This window comes from Cydia pomonella, chromosome 8, assembly GCF_033807575.1.
Source record: "Cydia pomonella isolate Wapato2018A chromosome 8, ilCydPomo1, whole genome shotgun sequence".
Lineage (NCBI taxonomy): Eukaryota > Metazoa > Arthropoda > Insecta > Lepidoptera > Tortricidae > Cydia > Cydia pomonella.
In genome coordinates this window covers 23,711,763-23,737,831 of record NC_084710.1, presented here as the reverse complement: position 1 = coordinate 23,737,831, position 26,069 = coordinate 23,711,763, and the positions used below count along the sequence as shown (strand labels likewise).

General features: G+C 36.8%; 1 protein-coding gene across 1 annotated transcript; it reads right to left on the bottom strand.

Annotated features, from left to right (window-relative positions):
- Window positions 1–995: 995 nt before the first annotated feature.
- LOC133520879 (uncharacterized) lies at window positions 996–7,159 on the bottom strand. Its single transcript, XM_061855573.1, has 2 exons — window positions 2,256–7,159; window positions 996–1,691 (listed from the first exon to the last, which is right to left on the bottom strand). The coding sequence occupies exons 1-2, from the start codon at window positions 6,628–6,630 to the stop codon at window positions 1,276–1,278; spliced, it is 4,791 nt and encodes a 1,596-aa protein (XP_061711557.1). The 5' UTR covers window positions 6,631–7,159; the 3' UTR covers window positions 996–1,275.
- Between the last annotated feature and the right edge of the window lie 18,910 nt (window positions 7,160–26,069).

Sequence of the window (26,069 nt, the reverse complement as noted above, 5' to 3'; positions counted from 1 at the left end):
AAACGTATGGAAGTCATTACGAAACATTGTTTAAATATAAACCTGGATTATAAACAGATTGTATCGAATATTATTAATTGGTAAAAAAACTCTATTCTTAACAGATCGAATTGACATCTGCTTACACTACTCATAATTGGAGATGAAATCGTGTCTTGTTACATCATTTCCAAAATATAATACTTTCAAATCCAATCTAAACACCGTCCAGCCAAAGTGAGCTTAAATCGAAAACCATAGCGCATCTGCTCCAGGTATTAAAAACTGAACATCGATATTGCAATACTGTCGCTACCTCTAATGACATTTTATACCTCGTCGAACTTATTCCAAGGAGGATAAGATTCAAAATCGAATATAAAATTCTTGTATAGTCACGTCTAAAATATCGATACGGACAAAGGGCCAAAAATATATATACACGAGCTTATTGCCCATATATTAAGGTAGTGTATACATCTTTTTGGCACTTTGTCCGTATCGATACTTTTTAACGTGACTGTACATACCATGAAGAACGATCTAAGACAATTTTATTTATCACGGGATTATACTTCCTATTTCCATGAGCTTACGTCTTAGATTCTAGGAACATTTTCATTCACATAGGGTAACCATGAGTCTAAGGTTTTTGATGGTGGGTAAAGGAGTGCGGCGAGTTTGCATAAAATGGTCATTTGTCTAGCATTAATGCATGCCATGGACAGGCAGTGATGAGTCTCGGTGAAGCTTAGACGATTAGGGGAGCACTTTGTATGTGTGGGTTAATAAAGGTATGTAAGTTATGTTATCTTAACATTTTGAAATAAGATATCTTGAAGTTCTTAAAATCTTTAGAATCATACATTTGGAATATCAAACTGTAATTTAAAGACAAGTTTACCTATTTTGTTTCGTTGACTTATACTATTTATATCTCATGTTTACTGGATTATGCGCAAAAGAGCAACAGAAAAAATAGATATAATTTTTAACTCAAACTAAAACCTTTGTGCAGGATTCGGTGGTTTTCCAGGGGTCCATTCAATGAAGACGTTTATTTCGATATTGTAGAAATCTAGTTTTATTTCGAAAATGGCTTTATATAAGCTTAAATATTAAATGTAACGAACAGGGTGCGTATCGTGCCGTATATCGAGTCGAATGAATCCAGAAAGATGAGCGCGGAGAGGGGCGGTACAGGAATTGTCGCCGCAGTGCCGCTAGATGTCACTAGTAGTACTAGATGCGCGAACATGCCCCCGGCCTTGGGAGCACCAACTCCCAAAGTAGTCATCATCCGTCGTGGTCTGCCGGCTCTGGTAGTAGCGGGCAGATCTTTGAAAAGCTGCGTCGAATTGTTCCTGTCGCCGTGAGGATGTCGGCGACACGGTTCACGCCATCGCTCCCAGGGTATAGGCGCGTGACTCGGCCTAGCCGCCATTTGAGAGGAGGCAGGTTATCGTCTTTGATTAAAACGAGACTGTTTAACGATATGTCGTCCTTCTTTGTCTTCCATTTGGTTCGTCGCTGGAGCTCTGCAACGTACTCCTTGGCCCAACGATGCCAGAAGTGTTGACGTAGGGCTTCGATCCTGGCGTAGCGAGACAGGCGGGAAGGCTGCACATCCGTCAGGTCCTCGCTCGCAGGGCAGGTCAACGGCCGACCAATTAGGAAATGGGCAGGCGTGAGCGGGGATAGATCAGTAGGATCTGTGGACATAGGTGACATGGGCCGGGAATTCAGGATGGCTTCGGCCTGTGTCAAAACCGAGCTGAATTCCTGGTAAGTTAACCTAGCATTACCTACTACCCGTTTTAAATGAAATTTGCACGCTTTTATTCCAGCCTCCCACAATCCGCCAAAATGGGGAGAATAAGGAGGAATGAAACTGAATTTAATGCCATCATTGGCAGCAAAATCGACTATTTCCTTCGAACTATTTTTCAAAAATGTAGGAAATTCTTTTTCGGCCCCAACAAAACATTTTCCATTATCCGAATAAATTATATGAGGCTTTCCTCGTCTACTAATAAAACGTTTAAGCGCTAATATATAATCCTCAGTGGAGAGACTCGTAACAAGTTCCAAATGAACGGCTCGTGTGACCATACATATGAACAAACAAATATACGATTTAATAAGCTGAGCTCCTCTCCCCTTTCGATTAAGTATGAAAATTGGCCCGCCGTAATCAACGGCTGTACGAATGAACGGGAAACCAGGCTCTAAACGATCCAAAATAACATTACCCATGATAGGACTAAGTACTTTACCTTTCATTCGAATACAGGTAACGCATTCTCGCACTATTTTCCTTGCCAAATTTCGCGCACCTAAAGGCCAGCAACATTCACGCAAAGTAGATAAGAGTAGCTGCGGTCCGGCATGTAGCAGCCGCTTGTGTTCATATTTGAATAACAACACCGTTAACTTATGTTTACTGCACAATAACACGGGATGTTTTTTGTTGTAATCGAAACTTGTAGAATTACACAATCTACCACCGACTCTAATCACTTTAAACTTATTACGATCGTCTAAAAACACGTTAAGACCGGATATACGATTATATTGTTTACAATTCGTCTTAATCGGTTTATTTTTAAGTAAACTATCGTAGACGTCCGGAAATGATTGCATTTGTGCGAATCTAACTAGCATACGACGTGATGCATCCAACTCGTCCACCGATAATGAACCGGTTTGGCGGAGTTGTTTACGCTCAGAGTTAGTGCGTGAGTTTAATATAAAGCGGAGTACATACGCGCCGATCCTAATTAATTTAATGTAAGATGAACATCTATCGAAATTAAATAGTTCATCTTGCTGATTGCAAACTAAACTTACCGCGGTCGATCGTAACTCGGGTAAATCTTCGATTGCCGTATTTTTACTCGTATTGTCACTAACAAAATCCGATTTCGGGTCATGCAAGAATGATGGTCCGAACCACCATAAATTACAATCAATTAAATTATCTAAAGTAACGCCTCTAGACAATAAATCACTAGGGTTATCTTCGCTTCTCACATGAAACCATGTAGCATTACCGGTAAGTTCGTTTATTTGTGTAACACGATTTTGAACGAAAGGCTTCAATAGATGCGGAGACATACCTAGCCACGAAATTACTATAGTCGAGTCACACCAGAAGTAAACTTTAGTGAACACTAACCTTAAGGAATCAGTTATTTTCTTATAAAGCTTAGCAGCAACGAGTGCGCCTGAAAGTTCAAGTTTCGGGATAGTCAGAGACTTCAGGGGTGAGACTTTACTTTTAGCACACAATAGTCTGACAGTTACATCTGACCCTTCATCATATGTCCGAATATAAGCGCACGCGCCGTAAGCATGCAACGATGCATCAGAAAAAATATGCAATTCCGTATGTCCAGTGTGTACACCACTTACATGACGCGGAATCCGTAAATCGTTTAAACGGCTTAATGTATTTATGAAATTATTCCACATCGATTTAATGTCTTCTGGAACCGGAGTGTCCCAATCGATACGACTTAACCATAATTTTTGAAGCAAAATTTTGGAAATTATAACCGCAGGAGAAAGAAGACCTAACGGGTCGTAAATCTGTGAAATAATCGATAACATCATTCGTTTATTTAAGTACGACGAATTAGGCAAAGGATCGATTTTTGTAGTGTAATACAATTCATCGCGTTTATTGTCCCAACCTACTCCGAGCGTTTTGTTCTGGGTGTGCTCACCAACAAAATGTTCCTTGGACTCTTCTTGTGTAACGTCACAATTAAAGGTCCATTTACGTAAAGGAAAGCATCCTGATTGCAAAACGTCATACGTTTTTTGACATATGTCAAGTAAGTTTTGGAAATTATCATCTCCCGTAATTAAATCGTCTACGAATATATCTTGGTTGATAACGCGCGCGATGACGTCATCACCACACTCCAACGCTAACTGTCGTATACAACGTTGACTTAAATATGGTGCACTAGTTTGCCCATATGTAACCGTATTGAGTTCATAAACGTGTAATGGATCGGTAGGGTTTTCACGCCAGAGGATCATTTGCAAGGATCTCTGATCTGGTTGGATCAAAACCTGCCGAAACATTTTCTCCACATCAGCACAAGCAACGTACTTGTATTGACGGAAACGTAGCAAAATAGCAAATATATCGTTTTGAAGTGCTGGACCCGGCAGCTGAATGCTATTCAACGATTTATTCGTGGTGGTGGGAGCAGCGCCACTATATACAACGCGCATTTTAGTGGTGGCGCTCCCCTCCCTAAATATTCCATGATGAGGATGGAAGTAATTCGGAGTACCATAGTCGGTAACACGAGTCATGTGACCCATCTTTTCGTATTCTCGCATGAAGTCACAATATAAACGTTTATATTCCGGCAAACGCTCTAATTTACGTTCTAAGGATAAAAATCGAGTTTTCGCTAACGTATAAGAATCGCCCAACGTATCAGCTGATTCTCTTAGCGGCATTCGGACGGAGAACCGACCGTCCTCTTCACGTTTAGTCGTATTGGTAAAAATATCCTCACATTTCTGCTCGTCAGCTGTAAGAATACTATCTACCTGAGGGATATCCTCGATTTCCCAAAACTTTCTAAGTTGAGAGTCAATCGATTGAGTAAAATAACAATGGACTTGATTATTAATGCGCAAGTTCCGTGTATTAATTGGACCAGATACCAACCAGCCTAATTTCGAATTTATTAAGTACGGCCCTGTTGGTAATCGAATCTTTTCACCGTCTAAAAGGTCCCAAAATATTTCTGAACCGATAAGTATATCGATTTCAGAAGGCACGTTAAAATCGGGATCTGCTAACTGAATGTTATCAGGAATACGTATACTATCTAAGTCTATGTGAGTCGAGGGCAAACTGGACGTTATGCGCGGCAAGACAAAGCACGTTATTGACATAGAATAATCTGATTGTTTAGATCGTATAGTTACATCGCATGACTGATTTGTCTGTGTAACTATTTCTGCTACACCCGAGATCTGAATAGTGGACTGTAAATTTTTAACGTTTAATCGATTACGTAACTCTTCCGTTATAAAGCAATGTTCACTCCCATTGTCTAAAAACGCACGACACGTATGGAACTGATTGTTCGCATCGGCTACTTCAATTAACGCAGTAGGAAGTAAGCCTTGCCTGGGAACGAACCGGGTACTTTCCGCGCCACCTTCGCACTCGGCCATAGGCGCGCGGTCAGCGGATACAAAGCAGCTAGATGTACTCGGCACTGATAACGGCGCGCTGTGTGCAGGCGCACTCGACGGCCTCACGCACACACTATCATTGCGAGTATTATCCATATGCAATAAACTATTATGTTTTTGTTGACACTGTTTACACGGACCGAATATACATTCATTTAAGGAATGCCCTTCGCGTAAACAGTTATTACACAGGTTTTTATTTTGAATTAATTTTAACCTATCTTGGACAGATAAATTTAAAAACTTAGCACACGTATAAAGTGCATGATTCTCGTTACACATCGCGCAGTTTCGGAAACGTTTATTATTGAAAGGCTTCGATTTATTAGCATTAACACTAGCAGAGACACAGCTAACTACTTGCGTAGGTTTATTTGACGTGTAATTAGGCTTAGTATTAACCGCGGTCGGTGCCTTGGAATGATTAGAGTTTATCATTTCTAACGTATCCGCCCGGTTTCTGAGAAACGATAAGAGATCTTCCAGCTTAAGTTTCTTAGACTCATTATTGATTGACTTATCCGAGATAGACCCTATGTGAGATTCCCACTTACGCTCCGTGGTCGTATCGAGTTTTGACACAATTAAATGAATAATTAACGTATCCCACGAGTCGGTAGGTTCCTCTAACGTTTTTAAAGCGCGTAAATTACGTAACACGGTATCTATCAGTCTACGTATTTGAGTCGAAGATTCCTGTTTCAAGGCTGAAATATTGAACAAGGATTTTATGTGATTATGTACTAAAAGCCTAGGGTTATGAAAGCGAATTTCAAGCAATTCCCATGCTTGAATATAGTTGGCAGCCGTGAATTCTAACGCACTAATTACTTGTAATGCACTACCACTTAGTGATGATCGAAGGTAATGAAACTTTTGAATCGCGTCGAGATCGGAATGTTTATGAATCATGGTTTCATAAGAATGTTTAAATTCGAGCCAACGATCATACGAACCATCGAATGAGGGCAATTTAATTTCGGGTAGTTTAAATTTTGAAAACGGTTTGTTCACGGTATGATCACAACTTGAAATAGTAGCGTTATTTGTCTCCACACCATCGATTAAACAATTAGCGCTAGCCATAGTACCGAAATATAACTCCTCGAGAGTTTCTACGTATTCGGAATTGGCAGAAATTTCTGTTTCTGGAGAGCAAAGTTCAATTTGGCTTTCAATGTCATTAAAATTTTTAAAAGTCTCTGTAGATGCTTGCATGCGTAATTTTAATTCTGCAATTTGTACTTTGGAAGGAGTCACCGATAAAAGAGAATCAACGAATTTTTTGAATTGCGTAAGCCGGCCTTTCAAGTTACCCCTTTGTTTGCGGAGCTCTGAAATTGTTGCCTGACTTTTTCTAGGTGACCCTGATCCAGAAGGAATAGTCAATTTAGCACCAGCTTCATCCCTTTCACCCATTTCGAAAGATTAAGAGAAATTGGAACTACTCACGTGCATAAATTCCAAACGGGTACGGTAGATCACAAACTGCTGCTGCGTGACTTGCGTAACGAGCGGCACTGGAATGCACAAAAAAACTCGGTTTTAACACAATTCGACTAGGAAAGGAATAGACGGGATTGGTAGACCTGACCGTTCACTGCTGCAGACGCTGCTGAGGTGCTGTCATCTCGCAAGGGTATTTCGTCTTCCTGACGAGCTGACTTCTCTTGCAGTATCCGGCTCGAGGATCAAATTATGTGCAGGATTCGGTGGTTTTCCAGGGGTCCATTCAATGAAGACGTTTATTTCGATATTGTAGAAATCTAGTTTTATTTCGAAAATGGCTTTATATAAGCTTAAATATTAAATGTAACGAACAGGGTGCGTATCGTGCCGTATATCGAGTCGAATGAATCCAGAAAGATGAGCGCGGAGAGGGGCGGTACAGGAATTGTCGCCGCAGTGCCGCTAGATGTCACTAGTAGTACTAGATGCGCGAACAACCTTTTATGCATTATAATTGTCTAATCTAATAACTTCGACGACCGGTTTGGCCTAGTGGGTAGTGACCCTGCCTACGTAGCTGATGGTCCCGGGTTCAAATCCTGGTAAGGGCATGGATATTTGTTTTTGAGTCATGGGTGTTTTCTATGTATTTACGTATTTATAAATATTTATATATTATATATATCGTTGTCTAAGTACCCTCAACACAAGCCTTATTGAGCTTACTGTGGGACTTAGTCAATTTGTGTGATAATGTCTTATAATATTTAATTACTTTAGGTATAATATATTTAAAATAAATAAATAGAAATAAAATTCATGTATTTCGCACAATAGGAGTCCATTTAACATATACAATACATTAAATTACATTATAATTTAAAATTTTCAACTGATATTCAAACATGAAATTCAAAAAAAGTAAAATTTTATAAAATTATGAAAACAAGTTACAACAATGTTTGAATTACAATTAAAATGAATTAGAATAAAATAATAAATTAAATTCAATTACAACCAAGACTCTTCTCCGTCTTTTCAATTATGAAGATTATTCATGACACAGTAAACGCTGTTAACCACTTAACAGTTGTTTCGACACACACGCATTAAGATTATACCGTCCTCCTCAAGTGCCAACTTATCAATAACCTCCATACGACAATCCATTAAACACTTAACGGCAACTTTGCACCGACCTACGATAAACACTTCAATAAATGCACATTAAGGATATGTCTCTAATTTAACTACAATTTATGGTCACAGTAACACCTTTACCGCGAAACGCTTACCTTAGCGACCAGTGACTGTGAAGCTTATACATTGCTTGCTTGTTTCGAGTTGCAATTTTCAGTGCGTATTAAAAGCAGTAGTGGGTGATATTTAATTTTCCGAATTGTTATTGATATAGTTATAATACTTATAATGAATATGATAGGGTAGGTGCTTTCACCCCCCTGAGTGTACACCATAAACTTTACGAAATGTCCCGTTTATACTTCATAAAATTTATATGCACTTTTATTCCGTCGATAAAGTTCGATTTGACTATTTTGTCTGCACTGGGGGACTTAGCTTGATTAGAAGTGGGTTCTTTTAATTTCTTTCAAAGTCATCGAGGTCTAAATGGCCTCTTGGAAACTTTGTGTTACTTTAACCTTTCTGGAGTTTGTGAATTCTTTACTTAGGTACGTTATTTAAGTAGGTATTTAGTTAGCAGAAAAGTTTTACTGAACAAGGCTTACTGGAAGTAAAGTTAAGTGAAACGAATGGTTACCCTTCAAAACAGCATGTTGTAAAAAGTCGTTACAGCCTTTAATTGTGTAAGAAACCGATCACAAACGTTATTTACCGATATTTCATACTATCTTACTCGTACTTATCCATTAACTCTATTTCTATTAATGATCAATGTAACGAAATAATAGCCCTAATAAGCTAAAAAAAATGTTTCTTACCATAATCTATTTTCTAAGTATCAAGTAGGTATTTAGGTACTACGCCATTCATGAAAGGCAATCATTTCTGTCGAGGTAGTTTGGCGCTCGAACGCAGTGAGAGTGTCAATAGTCCAAGACTGAAATAAGTGCCTTTCACCCGAGATAAACACTCTAATATTAATTTCGGATGCGATAAAAGTGAAATACTTGTGCATTCGAGAAGATACGATTAAAAATAAATATATTCGCAATGGTGTCATAATAATAGACCTATATTTTTTATGATACATCAAAATGGTTGTTTAATAAATAACAACTCATTTTACATCTGCATTACGTGGCCACAAAACGGCCGTTTTGTGATACTAATGAAATTTTTATTAATCGTTTAGTTGTTAATGTTATGGAGGTAGTACGCTTTTTACTGCATCGTCAAATTGGAGGTGATATTCATAAACAGATGTGATTATGTTGAGTGCCGTTATACAACCTTTGGGGCTTAACACTTTTTATTGCCTGGAAAGTTTTGCTTCATAGGTAAAGCCCGATCAGAAATATTTGATCATTGTTAAGAGGGCGCTGTTTTTCTTATGTATAGGGTGACAGTTCAGTTTATGAATAATTTAGTTGAAATGAAATGAAATTCCGCAATATGGCGCGTGGTCATATACCTACATATTACTGGTCAGGATTTTTATAAAATTAGGTATCTATTATTGGGACCGGTGTGATGATGAAAACGAAAACTTTTACCAGTATTTTAAATTCATATTCATAATAATAACAAAAAAAAATACATTTACAAGTTTTCACAACAACTTATCCTTAGTTACAAAATATTTTTCTGGATTTAAACCTAGTAAACTAAAATAACACGAATAATATTGTATAAACAAATGCATATGATACTCGCCCGTGAGAACAGCATACGAATAACGGTAAAACTACCCCAATAATTAAATATAAAAGCATAATCAGATGAAATATCGCCGTCACCAGACAATAACTGCAATTTTACACGCGATAAATCTTGTAATAATAATATTTGACTCCCGAATGTAGGTTCAGTTATGATGTACCCTTTTCATTTTTTTTGTTAGTGACGCGTGCTACACCTTGCTATTGTGTCGTCTCCCTAAGTTTTCTACCGTTTAACGGTAAAAGGTCGTACGTTCTTACATGCTTCGCAGTAGTATGGTTTTTTTGGGTCTGTATCGAGTTGAGGTGGGGTAGGTGAGTATGAACAATGGAGTTGGCTTTGACAGTGGGAGCTTTGGGGATGGACGTGGCGCGTGTGTGAATTGTCGTTAGTTCGTTTGGATGTGGTACATTGGCTGATTTAAAAAATCTAAGAAGTAGACAAAAATGATTATGATTACATTGATGACTACTTTATTTTATAGGCATCTATTTAAGCCGCTTGTTAATGTATCTTCGACACCTCTTCAGCTTAAAGTTAACATTGCTAATTATCAAGTATGTATACGACTGCTTAATTGAATACACATTGGAAGTTACAGTAGTTAGTGTAGTCAGTACACATAGGTAATCATAAGTTAGTACTTGTGCCAAGACTACCAATTTTTATTTCCATAAGAAGTATGAAGTGTAACAAAAATGATGATCCGCTCAATTTTTGGCACAAAAAATGCATAAAGGTATAGCTTATTGCAAAAAGTAGAACCTTGATAGCAAGGCCGGACAGGAAGGATCAGAAAAACCGACTTCTGGACAAGCTTTCGCTGATTTAAATGCAGTTTTTTTTTTTATACTACGTCGGTGGCAAACAAGCATACGGCCCGCCTGATGGTAAGCAGTCTCCGTAGCCTATGTACGCCTGCAACTCCAGTTACATATGCGTTGCCGACCCTAAACCCCCCCCGTTATGACATTTATGACTCATCATACTTTATCAGTCCCACGCGTAACACAAACTTTACTATTAAGATCATTATTGAAAGTCATCCAAAATACCTAACATCAGATTTATTGTAAGTCATCGAATCCCGTCCGCGCGAGCAGGCCGGCACAAAACACCGGTGTCGTGTGCTGGGGTGATTCGGCACGCGTCCGATCGATGCTCATTATTAACAGTTATGAGTAGTTTTGATGACAGTTTCGGGTGCAGATGCAGGGGTTCGCCATTTTGTGAACTCATATAAATAAATATGAGTAGTCATGAGTACATAAGGCCTGTACCGAAAAAAAAACTGTAAATTTCAAGCCCCTGTAAAAAAAATTCTAAGCAAGATGACTACGGCATTCTTACCGTGATAAAAAATCTTATTAATTTTTTATATATTCCAATATAAATAATTCTGGCTTTACGCTGTTTGACTTTACACCGGTAAATAAAAGAGATCACCGAAAATTGGTATTTCCCAAAAAGCAAGAATATGTGCAACATCCTACATGCCTGATTTCGAAACACTTAAAATTACCTCGAAGTTTCGTGCATTTCATAATAAATAACTAATTTAGTATGTTGTTTCTTTAACAGAGGTCTCGAAGCGACAGATCTCTAGGAACACGTGACCCTGGGTCCATCACAAAGATTGCTAATAGAGTTTGCAATAACGAAGCATACCTGTTATAATTATCGTAAAAACTGGGGCACATATGCGGCTAAAGTGCAACGAACTACGATGAAAGTCAGTTCAGTTCTTCGTACGAAGGTAAGGATAACTAAAATTACAGAAAATGTGTGCTACTTAATTCTAGGCCAAGTCGAAAATCATACAATTTCCTTCGTACAAAAATCGCATTTGGTAGTTGACATAGAATAGAGTAAGAGTTCCAAACGTCCTGCAGTGCCGTTCTCTCAACTATTATTGGGCTCAAATCAGAAGTGTATTAAAAGACAAGAATGAAACACCCAAAAAACATTAACAATTTCAGCAGGTGACGGGCTGCTGTAGGCAAATATGAAAAAGGGTCCGTAAAAACTAAAAAGCTGCCACTGAATGCGCTAGGAAGAAGCTGCCTATCAGTCTTATTTATTTATTTTTATATATTTAAATATGAAATAAAAGGTCATACAAAAATTATTATCACAGTTTCTTCTCTTAATCTAGACCTATAGTTTCCGTGTTTGTTAAACATAATATATCTTTATAGAAGCACGAAAAGTACCTATCTATGTTTAGGTTCAGCTAAATAGTAAGAGGTTACTTTTACTACTTTGTAAGATAACAATTGTAGGTATTTTATCTTTTTTTTTTTTTTTAATTTATTTATCCAAAAAAAGTTGGTACAATATATATTTACATAATATTTCGCCAAACATAACGTTTATCGGCGAATGTTGCACTCACTTACAGTTTTTGTGTACCCGATCTTATCTTATGAACTATTTATTTATCTAAGTATTTACGATTATGACTTCTAAGTATTATATGTATGTATGTAGGTGTGTATTGTTTTTCTAATCTGAAAAAACTAGTTGCCCAAGCTTGGGATCGTTTAATTAGGTGTGTGGTTACTTATCTTGTCTAAGTATATCTTAGCTTATAAAGGGGTACATAATACAATCACATAGACGTGACAATTCCATTATACATGTAAGTACACTGCACAAAACTACAGTTTTATCCCCTTCTCAATTCGTAATGTAATAATAACAGTTTATTTAGATGCGCCTTTGAATCAAAATTTATGTCGCAAATTTAATTACGGTTATAAAATGCGTGGAAAGTATAACATTATGGGACACTTGCTGCGTTATTTTGATGTAGTTTTATTATGTTCTTGGAAGTTTTGATAGGATGATGGCGAGGGTATCCAGTTACTTTATCAATGTAGAATAAATGGGTATTTCAGTAAATACAATTATTTTAACCATTTATATTTTTGGTCTAAACATTGTACCTAAACTATTCGGCGACCACCAGTTTTGTTATTGACATATTCGCTCACGTCTACGAAACTTGCTTACTATTCATCTCACTCGTACTGGCATATTAGTGCAAGCGAGATGTATAGAAAATAAGTTACGTGGACGGAGACGTGAGCGGATATATCAATTTCAAAACTGGTAGTATCCACAAGTTGCCTTTGAGCTCTCCTACTTACCTCTTATTCTTCAGTTTATGTAGGTTAACCTGCTATTTAGGTATTTCCGAAATTTCTTGTTTTACAATTTAACAGTTTTTGATGACTAGCAGCTGTTAGTGTGTCTCATACATTGACATATATCTAAGGACGACGGGTCTTACAGGTACTAAGAATGGTGCTAGTTCAGTTGTGTCATTCACGAATTCGATCCAATCGTGCAGTCTAACGCAACTAGTTGCGACCAAGTGCGCGCGTGATGCGAACTCATCAACCAATCGCGTTGTGGCGTTAGACTGCACGATTTACTCGAATTCATGTGACACCGATACAGTATTATGTTTACGATGCTTGATATAAAAATAATCTTTCTTAATTTTGTCGTTATCTTTTATCTATTTTTCAATTTGTTCACTCTATATTATTTTATGCCTTTTTCCTTCTTGTCTGTTACCTTTCGTGATTTTTCTCACTTGATGGTCTCATCGGAAGATCAGCGCTAGAAGCCAACAGCAACATGCTGAGATGAGGCCATTTCGTGGCACTTTATACTTCCTTTGTTTTTGTTATATCATGTAATTTAATGTGTCTTGTTTGTGTTTACGAATAAAAATTATTCTATTCTATTCTACCGCTGTACTGGCCCCATTATTATTGCCTGTACGGCCCATCCTTAGATGTAAGGCAATGGTCTCATACATTTCGGCGAATTATATTATTTTCGCGATTTATAGGTTGGCTCCATAGTAAAAGTTGTTCAGTATGACCTGCATATTCACCCGTCAGAGTCAGACATAAGAAAAACATTCTGTATATACTTTGTGTTTAATGTTTTGAAGATACCTATTGTAGGTAATGTGCCATTAATGAGCGTCAACAGAAAAGTTTAATTTTACCTCCCAACTTAATTTACAGCTCACAAAGCAAACATCCATCACATCTCCATTTCAAAACAACATTCACCTGACTAAACTCCTTCACCCCAAATATTAAATTAACATAAACAGAGCAGCACTCAAATCGAGAAGACGAATCTATGTCTTGGAAGTCGTTAATTCTATACCCTTTGAATACACCCTACGTGGATTCTATCAGCAAAATTTCTGACCATCTGTGAACCTTAATTTCATTGTAATAAGATTGACTATATCTCAGTTAACAACATGGATGTTGTTATGTAGTAAGTCTGCAGGAACTGTATAATACATCCGCCCTTCTTAACAAGACGAATGCTACACTTAACTTAGAAACAAAAAGTGTAAGTGCATTGGTTTGTCTTGGCACATACGCTGTTTTTGCTGAAGAAGGTGTGTCAGGAATCTTTGATGATTGAATTTCGGAAGGTGAGGTGGAGTGTGAATTTGATTGTGAAGGTGTATAAGTTAGATTAAAGGTTGAGCATGATTGAGACATGTTCATTTGAAAAGGTATTTTGGATTGAATTTAAACTTATCTGAGGAATAGAACTGTATGCAATGTAAATAAGAATGAATATTCTTTGATAACAAAGATAACGGGATGTTGAGTAGGTCACAAATAGGCTACAAAGTACTACGATGTATTTGATTATTCTTATTTAATATTTATCGATTATAGTATACCTATCATACGATTATAGTATACCTATACAGTTAAAATAAATATAAATGGGTATTCTTACTCATATTGACTAAGTCCCACAGTAATCTCAATAAGGCTTGTGTTGAGGGTACTTAGACAACGATATATATAATATATAAATATTTATAAATACTTAAATACATAAAAAACACCCATGACCCAGGAACAAATATCCCTGCTCATCACACAAATAAATGCCCTTACCAGGATTTGAACCCGGGACCATCGGCTTCATAGGCAGGATCACTACCCACTAGGCCAGACCGGTCGTCAAAGCACGGCAGGTAGGCACGTTTATTATGTAAATATTTATACCACCTTTTAAACATTTCAAACATATGCTATATATGATTAGCACTATTTCTCAAGTTCAAACTTCAATCATGAAACGACCTTTATTAAAATGACCAACGCTATCTCTCTCATTTACCTATTAATATGCCAACCTCAACCCTCAAAATCTCACACGCGTCACATACGTCCCTCTTCCCAATCCAGGATTTAAATAAGAATAAATATATTCCGTACAGACAATAGTTGGTCCACACGTTGGGGTACAATAGGTGAGGGACACTATTACTCAATTTAAAACGACGTATACGCAATGAAAAAACGATCTACTTATTCTTTTATCGAACTGTGTCCTTCAAAAGGTTGCTTATGTTAAAATGGTGTATGTTGATAAGGAAATCGTTGTAGTTAAGCCGTTTTAGAACTGGGTAGGAAAGACAATAGGTATGACGGTAATCTGTGACGCGCACGCATGTGGCACGCTTCATGCGCGCATTTTGCACGCTTTTATTAACCATTTGTTAGCGATTTTCTCATGACTTCCACTGTTTTTGTTATATTGGCTGTGGTTTTTGTTTATGGTATCTACTAAATATCGAGTAAGATCTTAGAAGAGACTTGCAACAATTATTTTATTATAAATTTCTTATTTGTTTTTTTAAGTAAGAGAAAATTTTGTGTTTCTGAGTAAAAATAGCCCAACATTTTGAGGAAGAAAGTAAACATCTTACTTACTACTATCAGCCACAAATATAATTATAAATAATATAAACAGTATTGGACATTCCTTCACAAATTGACTAAGCTCCCCAGTAAGTTCAAGAAGGTTTGTGTTGTGATGAAATTTAAAATCGAAGCCATGTTTCATAGTTTCTGACTTCTTCATACTGACCGTTTTGTATTGATCACCCTGTATATAATATTAAAACTTAAATAACCATAAAAAACACCCATCACTCAGGAACATCACACGAATAAATGCTCTTACCAGGATTCGAACCCTTAACCCACCAGGCTAGGAAGCCATTAATTCTTTAAAAATATTATGTCGTTATTTCTAGTTATTTAACATTGCGAAAGAACATATTTAGGGTTGTCATCCATACTATAATATATACCATCGTACCATACTTTAGTCAATTATACTATGTATATATTATACAACAACAATATATCACGAAAAATACTATATTTTCAGCATTAAGGAAAGGCGTATACAAATGTCACTGATATTGCATCGTAAGTATTATTTTAAACGTCAAATATCTAGGACATTATGACGTTTACTTAACACTCGCACAGGCTGGGCTATCAAAATTGCTGCCAACTTAGCTTGGTCTGACTCTACGCGACTTGGTTTTTTAAACGCCGCAATTCACCTCAAATCGGTTTCCTATTATTTTTCCATTTTCCCAGTAAATACTTTTCTCAATATTTTGTAAGAAACACTATTTTTTTTTTTTTTAGGAAACAAACAGTCACATATTAATATATATAAGCTTAAGTTATAACAAACAGACCTTTAGTTCCATTGAAAATAAAAGAATACATAGTAAATTACAGATCGAAACAGGGAAGGTGTTAGGCATCTTCTTGTCTGTCACGCGTGCAGGGACTTCAAAACATCGGTAGGTAATTAATAAATGCATGACATAGTACAGAATTTAAAGTGGTATACAAAATAATTAAAAATACATGTATCGCTATAGTTGTTATGCGTGCAAATAATATATAGTTACTAGGTACTTAAAAGAAAACGTACAATATTTATAAAGAAAAGATTGAACTTCGCAGAATGCTACTGTATTTACAAAATGATGAATGATTTTTCTGTAGAAGAAAGGTGGCAACCCTAATTATGTTCATATTTCACTACGAGTTTGAAACGAACCAATACTACTTGTGCTAGCCCTCCTGTACATTGTCACAAAGAATGCTATCTGCGTTGGGGATCTTTTCATTAAGGTTATCTGTCCATCGCCACGCGACGTGCAGGATGGGATTAAAATTAGTCTGGGAACATTTGGCGAATTATTAAGGCTTGATGTAGTTTTTGAGGTATGCTGGAGATTAAACATTAAAGCAAATTGAAGCTTTGACTTCCTACGAAACAAATTACATATTAAAAGTTATTTTATTATATTAATTATTAAAAGTTACAGTTGACAACGTATTAGTATTCACGTAAGTAAAAGAAAGAATGCACCCAAAAACTATTTTGGAACGTAGCAAAACAAAACCACTAGGTTAACTAAAACATTCTATTCACAGCAAAACCAGCCAAAAAATAGATTTCCTGTGTCGAACGCTTGGCGCAAGTGGCGACAAATTCAAAACAGCCATAAATCTGGTCACAAATAAAAAACTAAGGTAAGCGCTCCTGTTGTTGGCCGGCGGCCGCTTCCGGGGGAAGCGAGCTATTGGCGGGAAAATGCGAATGGCCAGTTTGGCAGAAACGTGTTTACGTGACCCTTCATGGTCAGTTGATTGGGATCAGGAAAAAGCGGAGGTTTTTTGTGAGTTTGTTACGTGTAACAGTTAGTTGTGATTTTTTTTGTAAGTCGTAGGTAATATTTCGTTTTTAGACATTTTTTGTATTTGGGTCAACTTCGGACTAATGTTGGAATTAATTTCAACCAATATCGGCTAAGCAAGTGTCTAAATACAGCAAATTTTTATGTTTTAACTACTCTTAAATTAAAAATAGAGCTTCGTAGGCAATTTTCTCGCTCAAATTACAAGCTACAAATGCTTGTAAATTAATAGTTACGTAGCGAAAAGTATAAATTATTGAGTTATGTATTAAAATCAAATATCAAACATTTATTCAGCAAATAGGCCACGGGGGCACTTTTACATGTCCATTTTTACAAACAGTAAAAATTATAAAAAACAATTACACATATGGAATCGATGAAATAATATATACTTTATTAGAGATGTATACTGTCTCTATATGTCAAATTACACAAAAAAAAACTTCTAAATAAAAGCAGTATTTGGTTACTTGACTTTAATTCATTTTTTATCAAAATTATCGGATTTGTGAATTTTGAATAATTTCCCAACATATTCATTTTTATGTTCACTACGACTTTTTCGGTAAAACTTTCACACAATATTGCAATAATAATACAACACTAAAACAGCTTCAAAAAAAGCACCTCAAGTTTATTTACGCCATTACCAACAACGAGGCATAAATAAGGTCCATAGAGACTGGAATCTATTCCCAAATCCGACGCACGCGCACCGGCACGTGTCATGCAAATCTATAGCTCAAATCATCTAAACCCTAAGCTTTAAATACTCTACATTCTAAACAAAACCCTATCGCAGTAGCTCTATGGTTTAAATTGGAATGACACAATTTTGTAGTTGCAATCTTTTTCTAAGCCATGGAAATTAAAAACCTTTCTGTGCAAACGGTATTAATTGTCCACTAAGGGCGCGTGTACTCCGCTTCCGTGAGAAAGATTTGCTCAGTGTGGTTTAAGCTGGGTATTGTTGTAAGTGTTGTTTTTAAAAGGTGGACGCCGCCCTATACAAGCGGTTTCAAAAGGTGCTCGAGCATAGCTGCATTAATAATTCTACAGCTAACTGATATGATTCTAATATCATGCTGATATCGGTTTGATGTGATGAGTGCACGTTCAAATTGGCCTGATTTTCTCTGTTAATGATATATTGATTTATCCTTGATGTTTTATCCTTGACTATACCAATAACCATCGATTTAAAAATACAAAAGTGCTAAGTATTACTTTTTCTTCTGTGTTTCTAATGACCAGACAATGAAAGTGCGTTTGGATTGATATTGATGCATACACGGCACGTATGCGTTCAGGGCTAAGTGAATTAGGTAGCATAACAACATAACAGTACTGCTCTGCCTTATTTTTCCAGAATTTAAAAACCAGCCGCTAACAGTGCGTTCAAAGTTACACACAACACAAAAATAAGTAACATGTAACTTCTCTGGAGTTGCGGGCGTACATAGGCTACGGAGACTACTTACTATCAGGCGGGCCATATGCTTGTTTGCCACTGACGACTAGTTTGTAGTATAAAAAAGAAAAAAAAAGTAGTACTGTGCTAATTTTTCTCTGGCTACTCCAATAACCGAATGGTCATCGATGATTCATCGACTGATGAAAGTGCGTGCGTTGATATTAATACGAACACGGCAAGCAAGCGTTCAGGGCTAAGTGAATTTAAGTTTGCTAAGGGAAACAATCCAAAACTTAGAAAAGTAATGCTGATTCTTTTTTTCTCTGACTTAATGACCATTCGATGAAAGTGCGTTCGGATTGATATTAATGCGAACACGGCAAGCAAGCGTCCAGGGCTAAGTGAATTCGTGTGTTGCCGCCACCTCCGTTTACCGCCAGAACCAATCATCATTACGCTGCCCTGCGATAAAAATGGACGACACAGTCAAAAGAGGAAAGCAGGAGTCCCTGCTCAACTCTTCCGATGGCCCGCCTGATGGTAAGCAGTCACCGCAGCCTATGGACGCCTGCAACTCCAGAGGTGTTACATGCGCGTTGACGACCCTTTAAAAACCTGTACACTCCTTTTTTGAAGAACCCCATATTATAGACCCTCGGGAAAACCTCGGAAGGGAGCTCATTCCACAGCCGGAGCGTCCGCGGGACCATTTAGGTTCTAAGGTGTGAGGATGAACACCCTGCCGACGGCGAGCGGTGCGGTGATAGAAAGTGGCCGTAGGCATCATGTCAAACAATTCGTCAGAGCACAGCCCATTGTACAAGCGGTAGAACACACACAAGGAGGCAAAGTCTCTCCTTACCGCTTGTGAGTTTGAGATCGTCAACGATTCGTTGAGTGGCAGTGGCGAGGAAAGTAGGCAGAGACAGCGTGGGCACGTTACTTGTCATGCTGCTCGTCAGGCCCACCGCTCCCTATTTTGTCGTTTAATTGGACAGAGAGGGCAACATCGCTAGAGGGCAGAAGCATAGTGTGGCAGGGTATAACAACCCGCTAAGCCAACGTGCCGATCGTTCACGCTCCGTGGCGAACGAAAAGCAACTGTCACAGTCGCACTAATATGGAAGAGTGATAGAGAGAGATGACTACGCTACGCTACGGAGAGTTAACGATTGTAACGTTGGCTACGCGGGCTGTCATATCCTGCCTAGGACCTACGATCGTACGCAATCCCGAAAGCTAACAAATCCTATGGTGTGTAGTGCTGGTTAGCTAAGTTTTTGAGTCCTCTTATTTCAGACTTGACTCGGTTTTTCAGACTCGTATAATTATGTCGAAACTCGAGTTCTTTTCAACTTGTTATAGACCCGAGTGAGTGTGTTTTTGAAACTTAAGTCCTTTTCAGAAAACTCTCATTTTACAAAAAAAAAAACATGACCTCAATGGGTTGCCAACAATAACGCTTATTCTCTTTATTGTTACTAGTATTTAGATAAAACCTACAAAATTGTTGACGGAGTGTTTATCAGCAGGCTAGAGTAATTTTTTACCTACGTAACTAGTTAGTTAGTTAGTGCTTCTGGGCATTTTCCGCAAATCGACAACCATTGTGCCTATTTTGCGTGAAACGAGGTAGCGCTACTCTAACCACCGCCCAGCTCCTCCACGAAGCCTAGCAAAGTTTTCAGGTTGCTAATTGCCTCTCCTAGGGTGCACGGAGTCCCTAGGTATTTGTTCCTGTATACTTCTACCTGTTTGCAGTCTAGGAGAATATGTCTTGTTGTTTCTTCTTCTTCCATGCACGCCTACGTAACTATAAAATAATACCTATGCTTCCTATATGTATATCTATGTTAACTTACTTTTCCATTTTCACTATTATCGCAACAAAGTCGTACGCACTACGCACCTTTTAGACAAAGACGGGGATAAAATACACCTCAAGAAAGTAAAGGACGAAACAACGACCGTGTCGTAAAGAATCCCAAATGAAAGATTATGTTTATCGAGGCGAGGTGTCGTCCTAATAAAATTTGTGTTTTATCCCCCAGTACGATATAACTTCTAGTTTCCCGCACTTTTAGGTTAGCTTTTCTTTTCTTCGTAACAACGTAAAGCTTTTCCACAATTGCATTTCAATTAAGATTTAATTCATCTGTCAAAACCACAACCTTTAGCCACGTGGGATTATATAGGACAATGTAAAAAGTTTTATAGAATGTAAAGCTACATTGAAGTTTAGATCTAAAGATTAACGGTTTTAAGTTGACATTCGAATGTACGCGACAGTTGCTTATTCCGCAATGATTTACGTTGGAAGACAATGCAATCTATTCTTGAAAGTGACACGTTAAGCGAAAACTATCTTTGAATGTATGAGCTAGAGTCCAAAATGGAATTACTTTATATTTCGCGCGATTCAGGGGCTCTCACATTTTACTGAAGAATGTGTAAGAAGTAAGGCCAGGAAAGCTCCATAGCTTTTATAAAGACATATTATTCTTTTGAGCGGAGTGGTGGATATTGCCGACGCGCAATAAGTCCGTCGTAATCCTCGAAAGGTATTGCGAGCAATTCAATTGTCATTGTTTGCGAGGTTTAATGAAAAATATTTTGTTTTCTTTTTATTTGAGGGTATGTAAAGGAGGGCTTTAATGGTCGAATTCTCGACGGTGATTTCGAGGAGGTTTTTAGCATAAGTAGGCTGTTGCCTTTTCTGATTATAGGAGTAGGTTCTAAGGTTTGTTGAAAAGAATGTCTTTTAAGGACGCTTTGTATTATTTTCTTCACGTCCTGTGTTAAGGAGAAAATAGGTTTTTTTTTTGTATTCGATGTTATGCGTAGGAGCCAAATATATTTTAGCAAGTAGGTATAAGTAATAAAAAAAAAAATCAAATGTTATTGATGACATTCTCAGCCGATTCGTCTACTGAAAAACATGAAATTGCATTAAAGTTCAAAACACTGCTTGGCCTTTGAATGGCCTTACAACTATCCAAAACTGCATGTTTATTAGTTAATTTAAATACGAATAAACTATAATTTTAAGAGTGACCCATGAGACCGTAACCATGGCAACAACGGACAAAAAAATTATTCACCCATGTGAACCAAGTTTCAACTTAATTGATCCAATGATCTTGGAGTAGATAGGTTGTGACAGACAGACAGGCCCACGATACGAGTGATCCTGTTTGTTTCCTTTCAAGATACGGAACCCTAAACAGCATAGAACGTTATGTAGCGGGCTAATATTTGATGATTTTCAATACTTTTACAAAAAAATCAGACAGAAATGTATATGACCTCCACACATATTAAAGATACCATTTTTATTGCTCTTTACATAACAGCTCAGCTATTCATCCCGTGAATGTTCATAAACCGCTCCCACGTCATTACTCCTTTTGGCATTAGCCGCGATGAATATTTATTATTACTCCCCCCCCCTTCCAATCCCTCACACGTCCGCTAATAGCCCGTGTCGATTTACAGACAGACATATAATTATTCGTATTAGGGATGTGACACATTCGGATAATTGATGCATTGCCGAAAATATGAGTTTATGATGTTTTTATCGCGTGACTCAAAAATTACTGGAAGAAAAGTTACAGTTATTCGATAAGATAAGATATTCGAAGAAATAGAAATTTAAGGTTGAACTTACTAAACTTAGTGAACCCCTGATAATCGTGGTAGGTATCGTGCTAAAACTGGCAGTAAACGTCTACAATAAAACGAAATTACGTTAACTTTAAACGATACATGTTAACTTTAAACGACGATACCGAAATTAACCATACCATAAAGTAAAAACTATCTATACAGCATTGCATAGGTATATTCAACATTTGTTTATCGCTATAAGAACCCGCAGCAAGCTTGGACGAATTTCTCCTTCCCATATAAACGGAGTTTCGTTGTCATTTTAAAACTACGTGATGGATTGTAATGAAACTTTGCACAAACAATGACATGTTGTGTATCTATGCCTGTAATCACTTTATATAGCCACAGCTTATAAAACAAACGAAAAAGAGCAAAGACAAGTTTTGTATGAAAAATATAAATTAACTATGGTGTCTGAAGCTACATTACCTAAGTACAGGCATAGATATAAAAAAAATCACTTATAATTCAGACAAAAATCCATAATAATAGAATAAGGTAAAAATAAGAACTAAAATACAATAAAATTAAAGCTTAAGTTTACTACTAGTTGCTTCAGTCGATAGGTATGACTAGTCTCAATTTATTTACATTATTATAACAATATAATGGCATTATATATTTTATTTTATATTATATCACGTTTATATTATAAGATATACCTTATCCTATTGTAAGTTCATCATTTCAGAGCTATCTAGCTAGCCATTTTAAAATGAGATCACTGCGAGCTCACAAGGTGAATTTCAATTGTCACATACAAATGTTTCCACAATGAACGCCGAAAGATACTTATATTCGGCGATATTCCCATCTCTAATCGATCATTTGTGTAGAATGGCTCGCGCGTCATTGCGTTTCTATGGTTTGTTTCCACGTCAATGGCTGAAAGAGGTTAGCTGATTTACCTATATGTTTGCTCATGTTATCACTTTCTTTTATGGCTAATCGAAGAAGCTTAAAGATTTGATAGGCTTGACAGCAATGTAATTCCAGTTCAGTCACCAACTGAAGTAACTAAGCGGGTGAGGGTATAAAGTGATTTACCTACACTTAATCTAAATCTTCTCGGGCAGAGGTGTAGGGTTAGAGCCGGAGTAGCTTTATTTGACGTTCATATAAAGCGCATTAATATGGCTTCTTGAATAATAACCTATCTTTATCTTTAATAAAATATGTATTATGTTGTGTTCAGTTTATTTTGGACACATTGACCGCTAAACAACTTCGTTGCTGTTTGTACTTACTGTAGTAATTTTACATCTACATACATACATCAACTATGCTACTGATTGGGCAAAAGTTGAATAACGGGTTATATTTTGGGGAACGGATAAGTACTACGGCGGATTTTATTAAAATAATAAACGCTCTTTATTTTCTAGATATACCTGTAGATTTTAGACTCAAGAAAAAAATACTAGTACTAATAACAATATAGGTATATAATGGTTTATCCATACCGCTATGTTTATAAGTGCCTGCAAATAAAAATCATTGAGTATCTTATTTATCACAACAAAAAACCTTCCAACTATTTTCAATTGGGCATTCATGTTTTTCAAATTACAACTTAACTCCTTTAGCAAAATTATCTTTACAATTTAAATTAATCCTGTTCCCCAATTATGCACACTATTGTAATCACTCTAATGCCTATAAAAGCGTAAACGTCATTCGCATTGCTTCAAAATCATGCACCGCTTCAAAGTTCATACTCATTCATTTGTCACAGTTTCCTCTCATTCTTCCCTTACCTAACATCTTAAATCCCCTCTCAATCTACTCAAAAATCAATCATATATTTATATACTTAAAATTCAAAGTTTAATCGATAGTATTTTGTCTTTTATTCGAATTTGGAATTTCAGTATAAAGCGCATCGCACACGTCGCCACGCGCCACGATCGTTGCAATTAGGCTTGCCATTCATTCATTCACTGCGCATCTTACGGAACGGAAGGTGAGCGCGTGCCCATTCGCGACCGCTCGCGTGGAAGTGAATGAGTGAATGGCTAAATTAATTGTTCGGAGCGTGTGAGAACGTTTGAGGGAGGATAATTAATTACAAAAAGGTTAGCTGTCGGATGTCGATAATGTTGGCATATAAAATTTATGTTGTTAACAAATATTGTGTTTTTTTGCTAGGAAATACTTAGGGTATGCAGGGACCAACTGAACTGTATATATAATACTGCATTTTTTTATTAAGAGAATTTGAGATACTAAGTATAAAAAGGCCAATTGGCCTAACAATGCAAGGGTAGGTCTCCGCTGTTTTACTTATGTGTGTAACAGAGAGGAAATAAAAAACAAATTCATGAGAAACATAATTAACATAGGACATAACCATTCAAATAAAACTTGCCATTCTACCTTAACATCAAACACTCTAAAACAAAACACTCAAAAGGAATGTATACAACGAATGAACAGGGATAATGAAATCCATTCATTCACATACGGTCAAATTAAAAAATATTTACCTGTCCGGCGTCCAAGCAATATCCACACATTAAAAAAAGGAATTTCCATCATAGTCCACCTATTCAGGGCTTTTGATGTATTCCTTCCAACTACAACCTGATTCCAACCCTAATTTTATCGAAATAAAGTTCATTTTACTGTGCGCTGTTCCTTAGGGTTGGACGGAAAATTTTGTTGTTCGAATTCAAATCGTAACTGGTTACATTAAGGTTGATTTCAGGTTGTTTAAGTTTCGGAATGGTCACGTAATAAAAGCATGGCCAAGCAAAATGAACTACGGAAGATGTATGAGGCAGCGGATTAAAAATATTTGTACGGGCCATTATACAGGATGTAATGAAACCCTAAACGGTCTCTTTATTAACGTACTAATTGAACCCGGCCATATTGAATCTTTTGAACGGTGACGGAGGTCTGACGGTGGGCTTTACTTTTTGAGGTCAGTGAGGTAGAATCAGGGTACCTTTGTGTATTTTAATCTTTTTAAGATCAACACAAGTCACGTTACGATATTAAACAATTCATTTAAATTATTATCAAGTATTTTTAAAACCAAAAGGCTGCTGTAGCTGAGTTTTCACCATGCGTGCTCATAAAAGCTCGCTATTTAAGTCTCTGATGAAAATGTTGAGATTTTCTTTCGTAGTGGCTGGCAGAATTGACTTTAATAACGTTCATTTGGATTTTATTTGTAATGTTTTACAATTAGTATTTTCATCGCATTTGTGTGGTCAAAAATTTTGGGATTCGGTGGCAAAGTTTATCGAGTTAAATCCTCGCTAATCACTGTGTTTTTTTTGATCGAATTTTGGAATCTTTTGCAAATTTCTTCTTCCTTGTAAAATAAATAACTATTATTGCACACTTCACTCAACTGAGTGTAATTGTATTTCTTTCAGCGTATATTGCATGATGGCAGAATAAAATACTCGTATTGAAACAGGTAATAATGATTGCAATGTATGTAACTAAAAACTGTACTACTAGAAATGGCTTGCTATACCATTGACGAGTTTTTCGATGGCCACGGGTCATTGGCTCAATCGTGTACCTACTAAACTATATAGGAGTATAATAATATCTCGTTGTATTGTATTGTAATATTTTTAATGCTATACGAGTCGAAAGTTATTAATACATGAGTATAGTAAGTAAAACAATGTAAAATCTATCACAAGATAATTGTATATAAAAGGACTTGTAAATGTAAATATTTACCAATAAATATCATATCATATCATATCAATGAAAATATACTCAATACATCGTTGAGCGACGTAATAGTTACCCATGATACAGTTATTTCTACAAATACCTACCTATTAACTGGTGACATGCCACGTTATTTGGCAAGCACCTATGCCGTCCAAACAAACTCCAGACGACTGCCAAAAA